Source organism: Pelophylax lessonae (genome assembly GCF_965119305.1).
Source record: "Pelophylax lessonae genome assembly, chromosome: 13".
NCBI lineage: Eukaryota > Metazoa > Chordata > Amphibia > Anura > Ranidae > Pelophylax > Pelophylax lessonae.
The window spans coordinates 180,736,471-180,750,826 of NC_138780.1; the positions used below are offsets into that span (position 1 = coordinate 180,736,471).

At 50.1% G+C, this 14,356-nt stretch overlaps 1 protein-coding gene across 3 annotated transcripts in view; it reads left to right on the forward strand.

Annotated features, from left to right (window-relative positions):
- Positions 1 to 14,356, forward strand: part of NRXN3 (neurexin 3) — a 748,840-nt gene that overhangs the window by 529,598 nt on the left and 204,886 nt on the right. For 2 of the 3 annotated variants that reach the window (XM_082275285.1, XM_082275287.1), the window contains exon 1: positions 9,393 to 9,586. The exons of the other annotated variant lie outside the window; for it this stretch is intronic. In XM_082275285.1, the coding sequence (XP_082131411.1) occupies positions 9,454 to 9,586 (133 nt within the window). In that variant the 5' untranslated portion in view covers positions 9,393 to 9,453. Of the gene's footprint in view, positions 1 to 9,392; positions 9,587 to 14,356 lie in introns of those variants that run through there. 3 annotated transcript variants of the gene reach the window in all.

Consider the following 14,356-nt stretch of genomic DNA (forward strand, 5'->3'; position numbering starts at 1 on the left):
GCTCCTTGGAGCTTTGTCCGGCATGCTGGAAAATGTTTACTAATGACTTCCTTAGGTTGTGTGTCAACCCTGCCTGACATATGCTGTGTGACGCATGTTACACAAATGTACAGTCCATGCATGGGACGCCATGTAGTGGCAATCTGCGTGCTCCTAGAGGATGTTGGGGGTTGTATTTTCAGGCAGCATTGCTGGGAATTTCTGTGGGAATTTTTATATTATTTCCAGCACCTGATGCCGTTGCTTTTTTTTTTCAGCGTTCATATAGAACAGGGTTTCCCAACCAGGTTTCCGTGGAACCCTAGAGTTCCTCCTGAGGTTGCTAGGGGTTCCTTGAGCAATGGGCAATTTCTGCCTCTCAGATAAGTTCCCAATGACACCATTGTTCTTTTTATCTCTCTGTAAGGGGGTAATTCTTCCCAATGACGACAAGAGTAAGGAGCATTCTTCCCACTGACTGTCACACTAATGTGTCATGAGTTGTAGATTTTTAATTTTTAGCAGGGCTTCCCCGAGACCAGAAATGTATTTCAAGTGTTCCTCTGTGTTGAAAAGGTTGAGAAAGGCTGATATAGAAAGTCATTTAATCCAGAGAAGGCGCAGGGTCAGGGGAGTCCAGGGAAGGTAGGACGCAGAAGGGGTTAATATCCTCTGTGTGGATATCATCTCCTGGGAGATGCATACAGATCAATAGATCACATTCACTTCCCGGGATTATTACACGCTGGGTCAGACACTGTGCCGCTTTTGTTAAACAAAATGGATTTTACTTTGCTTTTAATTATAGGGTGAGCCAATCAGAGAGGCATATTCACATGCAGGGTCCAGGGCGAGCCAGTAAGAGGGGTGTGTTCACATTTAGGGTCTAGGGCGAGCCAGAAAGGCATATTTACATGTAGGGTCCAAGGCAGGCCAATCAGAGGGACGTATTCAGATGCAGAGTCCAGGGTGAGCTAGTCAGAGTGGCATATTCACATGCAGGGTCCAGGTTGAGCCAGTCAGAAGGCCATGTTTTTATGCTGGGTCCAGGGTAAGACAGGTGGAGGGGCGTATATACATGTGAGGTCCAGCATAGGCATTAAAAGGTTTCTTATTCACATGCAGGCAAACTAGTCACAATGAAGGTCCAAATAAAAGGGGCTTTTTCATATGTGGGGACCAGGATGGGTCATTCAGAGGGGTGCATTCACATGTAGGGTCCAAGGTTAGCTAGTCTGAAGGACATATTAATATTAAAGGTCCAGGATGAGCCCATCAAAGGGGCATAATCACATGCAAGATCCAGGGCGAGCTAGTTAGAGGGTTGTATTTGTTATGCTAGGTCCATGGCAAGTCAAGCAGTAAGGCATATTCATATTTTAGGGTTCAGCATAAGTCATTATGGGGTTGCTTATGCATATGCAGACAAATCAGTCACATCAAAGGACCAGGGCGAGCCAATCAAAAGGGACTTATTCACATGTGAGGTCCAGAATGAGCCAGTCAGATGGGTCAATGCATATGCAGTGTCCAGGGTGAGCCAGTCAGAGGATGGGTTTTCACATGGAAGAGGTTCAGGTCAAGTCAATTGAAAAGATGTATTAACAGGCGGGGTTCAGGGTGAGCTAATCATGGGGGGCATCATTGTATTCAGGGTTCAGGCAATCCGATCAAAGGAGTGTATCCATATATGGGGTAACAAAGAGGCAATGGGGTTGGTTGGGGGGGGGGGGGTTATTTACATGCTTGGTCCAAGACAAACCATTCAGATAGGCATAGCCACATGTGGGGTCCATAGCAGGCTGATAAGGGAGGAGGGGGCTTCATATGCAGTGTCCCAGGTGACTTCATCAGAGGGGTATATTTACATTAGGTTCAATGGTGAGCCCATCAAATGGTCATATTCACACGCAGGGTACAGGTCAACCTAATCAAAGGCGTGTATTCCTATGCCAGCTCCAGGGTGAGCCAATCAGAGGAGCCTGTTCACATGCAGGGTCCAGGGTATGCCAATCAAAAGGGCATATTTTCATGTAGGGTTCAGGCAAACAAATCAGAGGGGCAAATTCATATGTGGGGTTCAGGATGAAGCAATGAAGGGAAGGGGCTTATTCACTTGCTGGGTCCAGTGAAAAAACAGTCAGAGGGGCATATTTATAGCACATGCCACATCCGGGGTGAGGCAATCAGAGATGCCCCCCTTCCTTCGATATACAGGGTTAAGTAATTCAGAAGTGCGTATTTATATACAGGATCCAGAGCAAGCCAATCAAAGGGGCAAATTAAAAAAAAAAAGTAAAAAAGGGGGACTTATTCACATGCAGGGCAAATCAACTGGAGGGGCTTATTCACACGCAGAGTCCAAAGTGGGCCAGTTTAGCACTGACTCAAGCCCGATGGCGGCTTTCTAAAAATGAAAGGTGGAGCTTTTCTTAAAAATGCACCCAATCCATAGATGAGTAAGGTCTGTAGGATACAGCCAGGTGGAGCCATTCCTGATGTCTGTCCACCATCTGCAGATCCTGGGCGCTCCATTAGTTCCCTCAGTTGGTACGGCGCAGTTGGCTCATCAGGGGAGATCCGTACCTTGCACAGATTTCTTCACATGTCCGTGAAAAGAAGTGGGAATATGCAGGAAGCTGAGAAATGTATTTATAAACCTGAAATCTCAGCTTTCAGGCGTCAGGAGTCGCAGTGTGTATAAATAAACAATTCAGAATAAATATTCTTACTGCTGCAGAGTGGGTGCGATGTCTGTGCAGGACAGGGCGTCAGGATAAGGGCAAAGTGAACAGAAGGAAGAGGTGTGAGGATAGGAGCAGAGGGTGCAGGACAGGAGGACAGGCCATAAAGATAGGGGCAGAGCGGACAGGAGGAAGGAGTGTGAGGATGGGAGCAGAGCATATTCACATACAGGGCATAAGCTTAGGGGCAGAGCGGACAGAAGGAAGAAGTATGAGGATGGGAGCAGAGCAGACAGGAGGACAGGATGTGAGGCTAGGAGAAGAGTGTGCAGGACAGGAGGACGGGATGTGAGGCAAGGAGCAGAGTGTCCAGGACAGGAGGATGGGATGTGAGGCTAGGAGCAGAGTGTTTAGGACAGGAGGACGGGATGTGAGGCTAGAGCAAAGTGTTCAGTACAGGAGAAAAGGATGTGAGGCTAGGAGCAGAGTGTTTAGGACAGGAGGATGTGAGGCTAGGAGCAGAGTGTTTAGGACAGGAGGATGTGAGGCTAGGGGCAGAGTGTTTAGGAAAGGAGGATGGGATGTGATGGTAGGAACAGAGTGTTTAGGACAGGAGGACAGGATGTGAGGCTAGGAGCAGAGTGTTTAGGACAGGAGGACATTTTGTGAGGGTAGGAGCAGAGTATTTTGGACAGGAGGACGGGATATGAGGCTAGGTGCAGAGTGTTCAGGACAGGATGTGAGGGTAGGAGCAGAGTGTTCAGGACAGGATGTGAGGGTAGGAGCAGAGTGTTCAGGACAGGATGTGAGGGTAGGAGCAGAGTGTTCAGGACAGGATGTGAGGGTAGGAGCAGAATGTTCAGGACAGGAGGACGGGATGTGAGCCTAGGAGCAAATATAGCAGAAAGGAGATGGGGAAGAAGGATGGGAGCAGAGCATACAGGTCAGGAGGATGAGGTGTAAGGATGGGAGCATACAGGTAAGGAGGACTAGGTGTAAAGATGGGAACAGAGCATACAGGACAGAAGGACGAGGTATAAGGATGGGAGCAGAGCATACAGGACAGGAGGATGAGGTGTAAGGATGGGAGCAGAGCATACAGGACAGAAGGACAGGGTTTAAGGATAGGGGTAGAGCGTACAGGCCAGAAGGACAGGGCATAAGGATGGGAGCAGAGAGTACATGGCATAACAGGGCTTAAGGATGGGAGCAGAGCGTACAGGTCAGGAAGACAGGGCGTAAGGATTGGCGAAGAATATAGAGGTCAGTAGCCAAAAATAATACAGAAATTCAGATTATTTGAATAAGGAGCGCCTTCACTGAATTTGGTTGGTAGATTCTTAATTGGCAGAAAAGCTAACAATTCACATGAGATGGCCCATTGCATCTGTGACAGATTGAGATCTTTCTCTGTGATTAGGACAGCAATGGTAACATTGTAATTCCCCCCTAAAGAGAGTCTTGTGACTCCCCTCAGCAGGCCCGGCTTTCCCTTCAGTTCTAGTGCTGAATATACCCACAGGTATTCAGAGCTGAACAGACAAGGCAAAAATAAAATGCAAGTTTGTATATTGGAGCTGGCCTCGCCACACTCTAAGTTATGAGGCGCAGGGCTTATTTGACCTCATCACCACTGCACTGTTCTTATAAATAGACCCCATCAGTCGAGACAGGCTCGCTCGGCACAGCGTCCAATGTGACAGACGGACACTTCTTGACCTGGATGCCAAAATGGAGCCTGCCTGTCGTTCTGCTTTTTTTTATTTTATTTTGTGCAGCCATTAAACGGCAAAGCATTGTCCGCAGTCACCTGGCACGGCCAACGGCATGAGAGGCCAACAGGCCGAGTATAAACTGCGGCAGGAGCGGACAAATGTCCGGTTAATCTTCCTGCGAAGCGCTCCAGTGGGGCTGGGTGGACAGGTTGGCTCTTGGTACTTCAGAGTAAACGGGGGCACCGTATATTTTACTCTCCTTTCCTCTAATGAAATGATGAGGTTGTAGTATAGATGAGCCATCTTGTTTTATGGGAGATTCGCCGGCGAGCCGTGGAGGTGCTAATAGCGGTGCAGGATTGGAATTTACTGGTTATAATTAGCGCTGATGTTTGTGAGGCGTGCAAGATTTTGGCTGCCGTCCCACCAGAACATTTTGGCACTTGCCTTCCTTCCTCTTCATCTAAATTCCTTCATAGAAATATTTATGTCTCGGGAAAATGAGAGGAACTGAAATATTGGAGGGAAGGAGTCCAAAGTGTGCCGCAGCATTGAAGGGGATAAACACTCGGGATGGGCGCCCAGAAGAGGTGCCAGCAGAGGAAAGATGGCAGCTCAGGGGAAAGTCACTGTGTTCATGTGGAACGAGCATTTTTTGGGAATTGTGTGTCCTGATCTGCAGAAGCCGGCGGTGGGGCAAGCAGAGAGACCACAACCATCTAATTTCATGTCAAAGTGAACCTGTCATAATAATGTAAAACTGATATGACACCAAAGAGACTCATAGCTGGGCTGCATCCGGCTACAGTCATAAGCAGAGATTCTCCTGCCCATCCTGGAGGTTCTGCAGATTCCAACCTGGGCAGGGGACACCCCTCAACCTGGACTTAACAGAGCATCCCAACCAGGACATAACAGAGCGTCCCAACCACCAACCTGGATAGGGCCTCCCCAACCTGGAAATAACAGAGCATCCCTCTCCTTATCGTAACATAACGGAATATCCTTTCCCTACCTGGACAAAACAGAGCCCCCCACCCGGCCTGGACATAATAGAGCATCCCAACCCCCAACCTGTACAGGGTCCCCAACCTAGACATAACAGAGCATCCCAGCCGCCAATCTGAACATAACAGAATATCCCTTCCCCGACCTGAATGTAACACAGCCTTCCTCCCCTAACCTTGGCAAAGAGCACCCCCAATTCGGACATAGAGAAGCATACCTTCCCAAACCTGGACAGGGCTTTCCAAACCCAAACCTGGATCCAACAGAGCAACCCCCCCCCTCCCCCTCAACCCGGACATAACAAAGAATCCCCACCCCCAACCTGGACCTTACAGAGCACCCCTTCCCCAAACCCGGACATAGCAGAGAATCCCAACCCCCAACCTGGACAGAGGGTACCCACCACCTGGACATAGGGCAGCACCCCTCTATGACAGAACCATCCCATGCTTGACTGCTTCCGTCAGTATGCCACCTCCTCCAGTCTGAACATAGATATCAGATATGCGAGCCGCATATTGCAACCAAGAAGTAGACGGGACTAGTTTAGGTGAAAAACTGGAACTTTTTATTGAATAAGAATACAGGCTGTTTATACACTTGAACCCACATATTTACTCAAAACCTCACAAAATTGTTTTCGATAATGAGGTACAGCTGAGGTACAGCTGACTCATGGCTAATCCCATCATAGAGGATCCTTAAAGTAGTTGTTACCCCCCCCCCCCTAAGAAAATGATGCTCCTGTCCCATTATTGTGCAAGCTGTAGCATAGTGCTTTTGTTTTTCAATTACCCCTTTGTATTTCCCACATTACCTGGTTGATATTGCCTGTTCCTGACTCTCCCCCCCCCCCCCCAAGAGCAGACCACATTTATCATGGCTGCTGTGCTATCAGAAAGTAGTCAGGATACGTGTCTCCGTCACTGCAGCTTTCCTCTGTGCATCTCCCCATCTCCCCCCCTCCTGTCAGCTCCCAGTCAGGATGGGAAAACGATCTCCTTTGCTCTCAGTCCCGCGGATTCCCCAGGCATACACCTTCCAGAGAGTAGTGTTGCCTTTAATGCCAGGGCCCATAGTTAGTAGGCAAGAGGCTTGCTCCCAGTTCTTTCCAAAAGCCTCTGCCCTGGCTAGGTCTGTCACATTATCTGTTGACCTGGACAGGGCCTCTCAACCTGTACACAATAGAGAATCCCTCTTCCAACATCTACAACCTCCCCCCACCTTCCTGCTAAAGAGATGCCTACCTTTCTCCTCAGCCTGGGCAGGGGGTGTCTCCCCTTTTCTAAACCTAAACACCAAGTATCTCTCTCCCCACCAGCCAGGACAGCCCCCCTATCACACAATACACCTTCCTTTAGGCTTGTTAAGGCACCTCACTCCCACAGCTCAGGTCATAGGTCGTGCTGGATTTTGGGGCTCCTGAAAAGGTTTCCAAAAAATATGTTTTGCTTTTCAGTTTATGGGATGTCTGATGTCAGCTCTTCATTCAATTCTTTTTATACAATGCCTGAGCCCTCCACACTCTGCCCACCTGCCCTGCCTGAGCCCTCCACACTTTGCCCACCAGCACTGCCTGAGCCCTCCACACTCCACCCACCTGTACTGCCTGAGCCCTCCACACTCGGCACACCTGCACTGCCTGAGCCCTCCACACTCCACCCACCTGTACTGCCTGAGCCCTCCCCACTCTGCGCAACTGCACTGCCTGAGCCCTCCACCCTCCGCCCACCTGCACTGCCTGAGCCCTCCACCCTCTGCCCACCTGTATTGCCTGAGCCGTTCACACTCCGCGCAACTGCACTGCCTGAGCCCTCCACACTCTGCCCACCTGCACTGCCTGAGCTCTCCAGACTCTGCCCACCTTTACTGCCTGAGCCCTCCACACTCCGCCCACCTGTACTGCCCGAGAAGTCCATACTCTGCCCACCTGCACTGCCTGAGCCCTCCACACTCTGCCCACCTGTACTGCCTGAGCCCTCCACACTCTGCCCACCTGTACTGCCTGAGAAGTCCACACTCTGCCCACCTGCACTGCCTGAGCCCTCCACACTCTGCCCACCTGTACTGCCTGAGCCCTCCACACTCTGCCCACCTGTACTGCCTGAGCCCTCCACACGCTGCCCACTTGCACTGCCTAAGCCCTCCACACTCCGTCCACCTGTACTGCCTAAAACCTCCACACTCTGCCCACCTGTACTGCATGAGCCCTCCACTCCGCCCACCTGCACTGCCTGAGCCCTCCACACTCTGCCCACCTGTACTGCATGAGCCCTCCACACTCTGCCCACCTGCACTGCCTGAGCCCTCTGCCCAGCTTAACTGCCTGAGCCCTCCACACTCTGCCCACCTGCACTGCCTGAGCCCTCCACACTCTGCCCAACTGTACTGCCTGAGCCCTCCAAGCCCTGGGCAACTGCACTGCCTGAGTCCTCCACACTCCATCCCCCTGCACTGCCTGAGCCCTCCACACTCCATCCACCTGCACTGTCTGAGCCCTCCACACTCTGCCCACCTGCACTACCTAAGCCCTCCACATTACGCTGACCTGCACTGCCTGAGCCCTTCACACTCCCCTAACCTGCACTGCCTGAGCCCTCCACACTGCCGACCTGCACTGCCTTAACCCTTCACACTCCTGCACTGCCTGAGCCCTTCACACTCCACCCACCTACACTGCCTGAGCCCTTCACACTCCACCCACCTACACTGCCTAAGCCCTCCACACTCCACCCACCTACACTGTCTGAGCCCTCCACACTCCGCCTACCTGCACTGTCGGAAGCCCTCCACACTCCGCCTACCTGCACTGTCGGAAGCCCTCCACACTCCGCCTACCTGCACTGTCTGAGCCCCCGTACACCTGCTGCCCACACTAAATTTCCAGACCTGTGATCTGATCTGCCGACCCCACAGAACACTTCTATGTTCTTTGCTGACATCTTCATCCCCCTGCAGTGATCCCGGGCTCCGCGGGACCACCCCCCTGCACTGATCGTGGGCTCCTCGGGCCCACCCCCTTGCACTGATCCTGGGCTCCGAAGGCCCACCCCCCTGCACTGATCGTGGGCTCCGCGGGCCCACCCCCTTGCACTGATCCCGGGCTCTGCAGGCCCACCCCCCCTGCACTGATCGTGGGCCCTGCAGGCCCACCCCCCGGCACTGATCGCTGGCTCCGCGGGCCCACTCCCATGCACTGATCGCTGGCTCCGCGGGCCGACTCCCCTGCACTGATCGTGGGCTCTGCGAGCCCATCCCCCTGCACTGATCCCGGGCTCCTTGGGCATGTCCCTCTGCACTGATCCCGGGCTCCTCGGACCCATCTACCTGCACTGATCCTGGGCTCCGTGGGCGCTTCCTCTTGCACTGATCCCGGGCTCCTCGGACCCATCTACCTGCACTGATCCCGGGCTCCATGGGCGCTTCCTCTTTCACTGATCCCGGGCTCCTCGGACCCATCTACCTGCACTGATCCCGGGCTCCATGGGCGCTTCCTCTTGCACTGATCCCGGGCTCCTCGGACCCATCTACCTGCACTGATCCCGGGCTCCATGGGCGCTTCCTCTTGCACTGATCCCAGGCTCCTCGGACCCATCTACCTGCACTGATCCCGGGCCGGGCTCCACGGGCCCTTCCTCCTGCACTGATCCCGGGCTCCGCGGGCTGACCCCCTGCACTGATCCCGGGCTGCATTCTGCACCTGGAACCTCCTAAGTCGGAACACACCACCTGCGCGGACACCTGCATACCTGTCACTGCACCTGAGACACGCCCCCTCATCTTCGCCTAACTCTCAAGCCCGGCCCTCTGCTGTAGAGTACTCCCTCCGCACAGGGTTAATGTTGGGTAGGAGTTAACCCTCTCCTCCCCAGCATTCTATATTCCTTGCTGGTCGTTCACCTAGCTGACAGGCGGGCAGAGAAATGGTTAATGGGAGAAGGCGTGGTTGTGTGCTCTGTGATTGGCTGCGCTCTGTCCCTGTTCTGCATGTCCCCGCCCCGCGGGCAGCAGCGATCAGCGCAGAGCGGAGTGCGGCTCTCCGGGAGGATGAGCGGCTGATTCTCACCATGAGCCCCGCTGAGGGCTCCGGCTGCTGCCGCCTCTGGATCGTGCTGTGGGGCTGCAGCGCTCTGGCCGGGACCTTCTGCCACCAACCTGTCTCCATCTACCGAACACCGGGAGCCCTGCGAGGGGGACACGGTGAGTATGGCAATGGACAGGTGAGAAGGGGGACAGGTGAGGGGGAGACAGAGGTGTCAGAGGGGGACAGGGGTGTCAGAGGGGGACAGGTGAGGGGGGAGACAGGGGTGTCAGAGGGGAACAGGTAAGGGGAAGGCAGGGGTGTGAGAAGGGGGACAGGGGGGTGTCAGAGGAACAGATGAGGGGGATGCTAGAGAGACATTTATGAGGTTATAGTTGGGTGTCAGAGGAAGACAGGTGAGGAGGGATAAAGGGGGTATCAGAGAGACAGGTGTGTGGGGGATGTTAATGGGAAACAGGTAAGGAGAGAGAGAGGGGGGTGTTAGATGGACATTCATGGGGTTTTAGTTGGGTGTCAGAGGGACAGGTGAGGGCAGACAGAGGTGTCATGAGGGGGACAGGTGAGGCGGGAGAGGGGGTGTCAGAGGGAGACAGGTGAGGAGGGAGACAGGGGGATGTCAGAGGGACATTTATGAGGTTATAGGGTTATAGTTGGGTGTCAGAAGGGGGCAGGTGAGAGGAGATGTTGGGGGGGGGGGGGTTGTCAGAGGGACAGGTAAAGAGAGAGGGGGTTGTGAGAGGGGGGACAGGAGAGGGGGTTGTCAGAGGGGGAGTTAGAGGGACAGGTGAGAGCCAGAGTAGGGCAGGTGCAGGGAGATGGGGTGGGGGGTGTTAGGGGGTTTAAGAAGAGGAATTGGGGATGGGGGGTTGTCAGAGGAACAGGTGAGGGGAGACAAAGGGTTTTTGAGGGGCTGTCAGAGAAGGATATAAGGGATGGTGTGTCAGAGAGGGACAAGTGGGGGAGATGGGGGGCAGGGAGTATGAGAAGAGTAACAGTTGAGGGGAGACAGGGTATTAGAGGAGACAGGAGGTGTTTGAGGGACAGGTGAGGAGAGAAGGGATAGGGGGTAATAAAGAGACAGGTGAGAGGGGCAGGTGAGGGATAGATTGTGGGGGGGGGTGGTAAGATGGACAGGTAAGAGTAGACAGGGGGGTATTGAAGGGATAGATGAGGAGGTATTAGAGGGACAGGCAAAGGGGTGTCAGAGGGATAGGTCTGGGGAGGCTAGGGGGTATCAGGGAGACAGGTGAGAGGGGTATTAGAGGAGTCAGGGAATGTGAATCAGGTAATGATAGTCAGGGGGTGTCAAATGGGACAAGAAGGATAGCTTGATTAAGGTGGAAGGGGGGGGGGGTGTCAGAGGAAAAGCTGGGGTTACCTGTGCGGTATTGGTAGCTGGAAAGGCATAAAGGAAATCCAGGAGATAAGATGGACTGATGAAGAATTCAGGGAGTGTGACAGGGTAGAGGGGACGGAATATACAGGTATGGGGGGGCAGGGGGGGACATGTATGGATGGCAGTGGACAGGTTGGGTCTGAAACGGCTGTAACTGTATTCTTCCTAGCTGTATGTATAGGTGATTTTGGGGGGGGGGGGGTAAATATTATATGTGATCAGGAATGTATAGTTACAGATGAATTGATGACAGACGGTGCAGGTCTGGATTATGGGTATTGGGGTACAGTACAGAGGAAGGTGTGATCAGGGTCTCTGTGCTGTTATGGGCTCTTTATATGAGGACCCAGGAGGTAGAATATGAGGAGGAAATAGACCTACAGGTAGAGGATGTATAGGTGAGGATTGGACTGTATCTAATCTATACATTGGAGGAAGTAGGTGACATTAATGATAAGTGGTGGAGAGTAGGACAGAAGCCGGATTTATTTTCTTAACCCTTCTTATATCTTCTGCAAATGACTGTCCAACCATCCCCTGTTCTGTGTGTAGCCTTATGTGTGTTTTACAGTGAAAAGCAATATAATTTGCATCCCTTTACAGCGAGGGGCAGTATATTCTGTGACCCTATATATTAGAGGATCGTATGCTAGATATTCCTATGTAATGAAGGACAGTATACAGTAAAGGGTAGAATATTCTTTATCCCTCTACACTGAACTTTACTATATTCTGGGCAGAATACTTCATATCATTATTTAAAATACCGTGACTACCTATACACTGAAGAACAGCGTACTATAATTTGTATCTCTATTCAGTGAAGGGCAGTATATTTTGTATCTCTATATGGTGAAGGGCAGTATACGTTGTATCCTATAATGGGAAGGACAGTATACTCTGTATCCCTATAGAGGGAAGGACAGTATACTCTGTATATCTATAGAGGGAAGGACAGTATACTCTGTATCCCTATACAAGGAAGGGCAGTATACTTTGTATCCCTAAAGGGGAAAGGGCAGTATACTCTGTATCCCTATACAAGGAAGGGCAGTATGCGTTATATCCCTAAAGGGGAAAGGGCAGTATACTCTGTCTAAAAGTGGAAGGATATCTGTATACCTATTCAGGGTAGGGCAGTAAATTCCCCTATATGGGGAAGGACAGTGTTCTCTGTATTCATATATGGAGAAGGGCAGTATACTATGTATCATATTAGAGTGAAGGGCAATACATGTTGTATTTCTATACAGTGAAAGCAGTATACCCTGTATCTCTATATGGGGAAGGGCTGTATACCCTGTATCCCTATATGGGGAAGGGCTGTATACCCTGTATCCCTATATGGGGGAAGGGCTGTATACCCTGTATCCCTATATGGGGAAGGGCAGTATACTCTGTATCCCTGTATGGGGAAGGGCAGTATATGTTTATACCTATATGGGGAAGGGCAGTATACTCTATCCCTATATGGGGAATGGCAGTATACTCTATCCCTATATGGGGAAGGGCAGTATATGTTTATACCTATATGGAATAGGGCAGTATACTCTATCCCTATATGGGGAAGGGCAGTATATGTTTATACCTATATGGGGTAGGGCAGTATACTCTATCCCTTTATGGGGAAGGGCAGTATATGTTTATACCTATATGGGGTAGGGCAGTATACTCTATCCCTATATGGGGTAGGGCAGTATACTCTATCCCTATATGGGGTAGGGCAGTATACTCTATCCCTATATGGGGTAGGGCAGTATACTCTATCCCTATATGGGGTAGGGCAGTATACTCTATCCCTATATGGGGTAGGGCAGTATACTCTATCCCTATATGGGGTAGGGCAGTATACTCTATCCCTATATGGGGAAGGGCAGTATACTCTGTATCCCTATATGGGGAATTGCTGTATACTCTGTATCCCTATATGGAGAATTGCTGTATACTCTGTATCTCGATTCTGTAGCCCTATATGGGGAATTGCTGTATACTCTGTATCTCGATTCTGTAGCCCTATATGGGGAATTGCTGTATACTCTGTATCTCAATTCTGTATTCCTAGATGGGGAAGGGCTGTATCTATACTCTGTATCCCAATAGAGTGAAGGACAATATATGTTGTATTTCTATACAGTGAGTTCTATGCGGTGGGCTGATATCGGTAGCAGTGTGATCTCTGGATATCCGCCGTCTGCAGTGTGACAGTTATGCGGGATCACTGTTTGTCTTTGTATTGGATTAGTAGTTGGAATTCACAGTGTTCTTGTTTGGTTTGAATTAATCTCCTTCATTGTATACAGATAGGAGATCTAAACGGCTCGCTTCCTTTAAATACATCTCACTTTAATAAAAATCCTCTTTTACTTAATAATTAATAACTTTGTGAAATATCATTGTGACTCCATTCGTGGAGATACTCGAGCCCTGTGTTACTGGATGGTGCAATATATTGTATCTCTCAATTCTTTCACTGGACAGAAACAGAATACATCAGTTTTACTCATTTCATTTGGTCTTCATTAACGTCTTAGCCGTCAAAACTGTAGCAGAATTCGGGAGATGTGAAACGTCTGATAGACCAGTGATAGGCTGCATCCTATCCCCCCTCAATAGAACAGCGCTCATTACAGCGTGGATCTAATGAATAATGATGTGTTTATGCAATTATTATGGATCCGATGCATAATTAAAAAGATGACGGAGCCGATGAGAGCAGCAACCCATCTAGTGTCTCCGGTAGATGGGTAATAATATTTATGGATGATGATTTAGGAGGCGCTAGTAAAATTTAAATACATATATAGAAAATTATAGTTTTTAAATATATAGTTTATAAATGTACATTTTATATATGTTTTCATTTATTTGCCAAAAACCCTTCATTGAAAGTATACCAGTTATATATATTTTTTTTTTAATCGTTTTTTTTTTTTTTGCTGTTTTTAACTGTAAGATTTAGAAACCCATCGGGGCAGGTGTTTATTTTTTTTTTTTTTTTTTTTTTATTTATTCAAATACGTTTTTTCTTATTCCACCTTGTCACTTGCATCTGCAGCTGCCCTGTCTGATATTCTGCCCCCCTCCCAAAATGCATCAAGTACCACCTGTGAGAGCGCAGGCGCTCTTGACCAATCAGAGTGTTGCGCACATCACAAAGGGGGGTAGTTATGTGTGTAAATGTGGGAGGGGTGCTGAGGATGGCAGTGTGGGTATCGGATGTCTGATGCTTACTTTTACTCTCCCCCACGATTGGGTCAGGCATTTTCTTTAAAATATTCAGCTTTGTTTTGATGGGGTGGAAGTTGGCATGGAAGAAGATGGGTCACTTTTTTGGCTCTTTTGCTTCCTGGCACACTTTATTTTTAGATTATTGATTTTGAGCAACAATACGATATTCAGCTATTTTTACTCCATGTTCTTTCCATTTTCTGCTCCCTCTGATATTTTTGTCATTTACACTTTTGTTCCTCCTCCTCCCCACTCCATATGGTGACTCTTTCTCATCTGTTTCTGCTAACTTTTCTCTCGCATG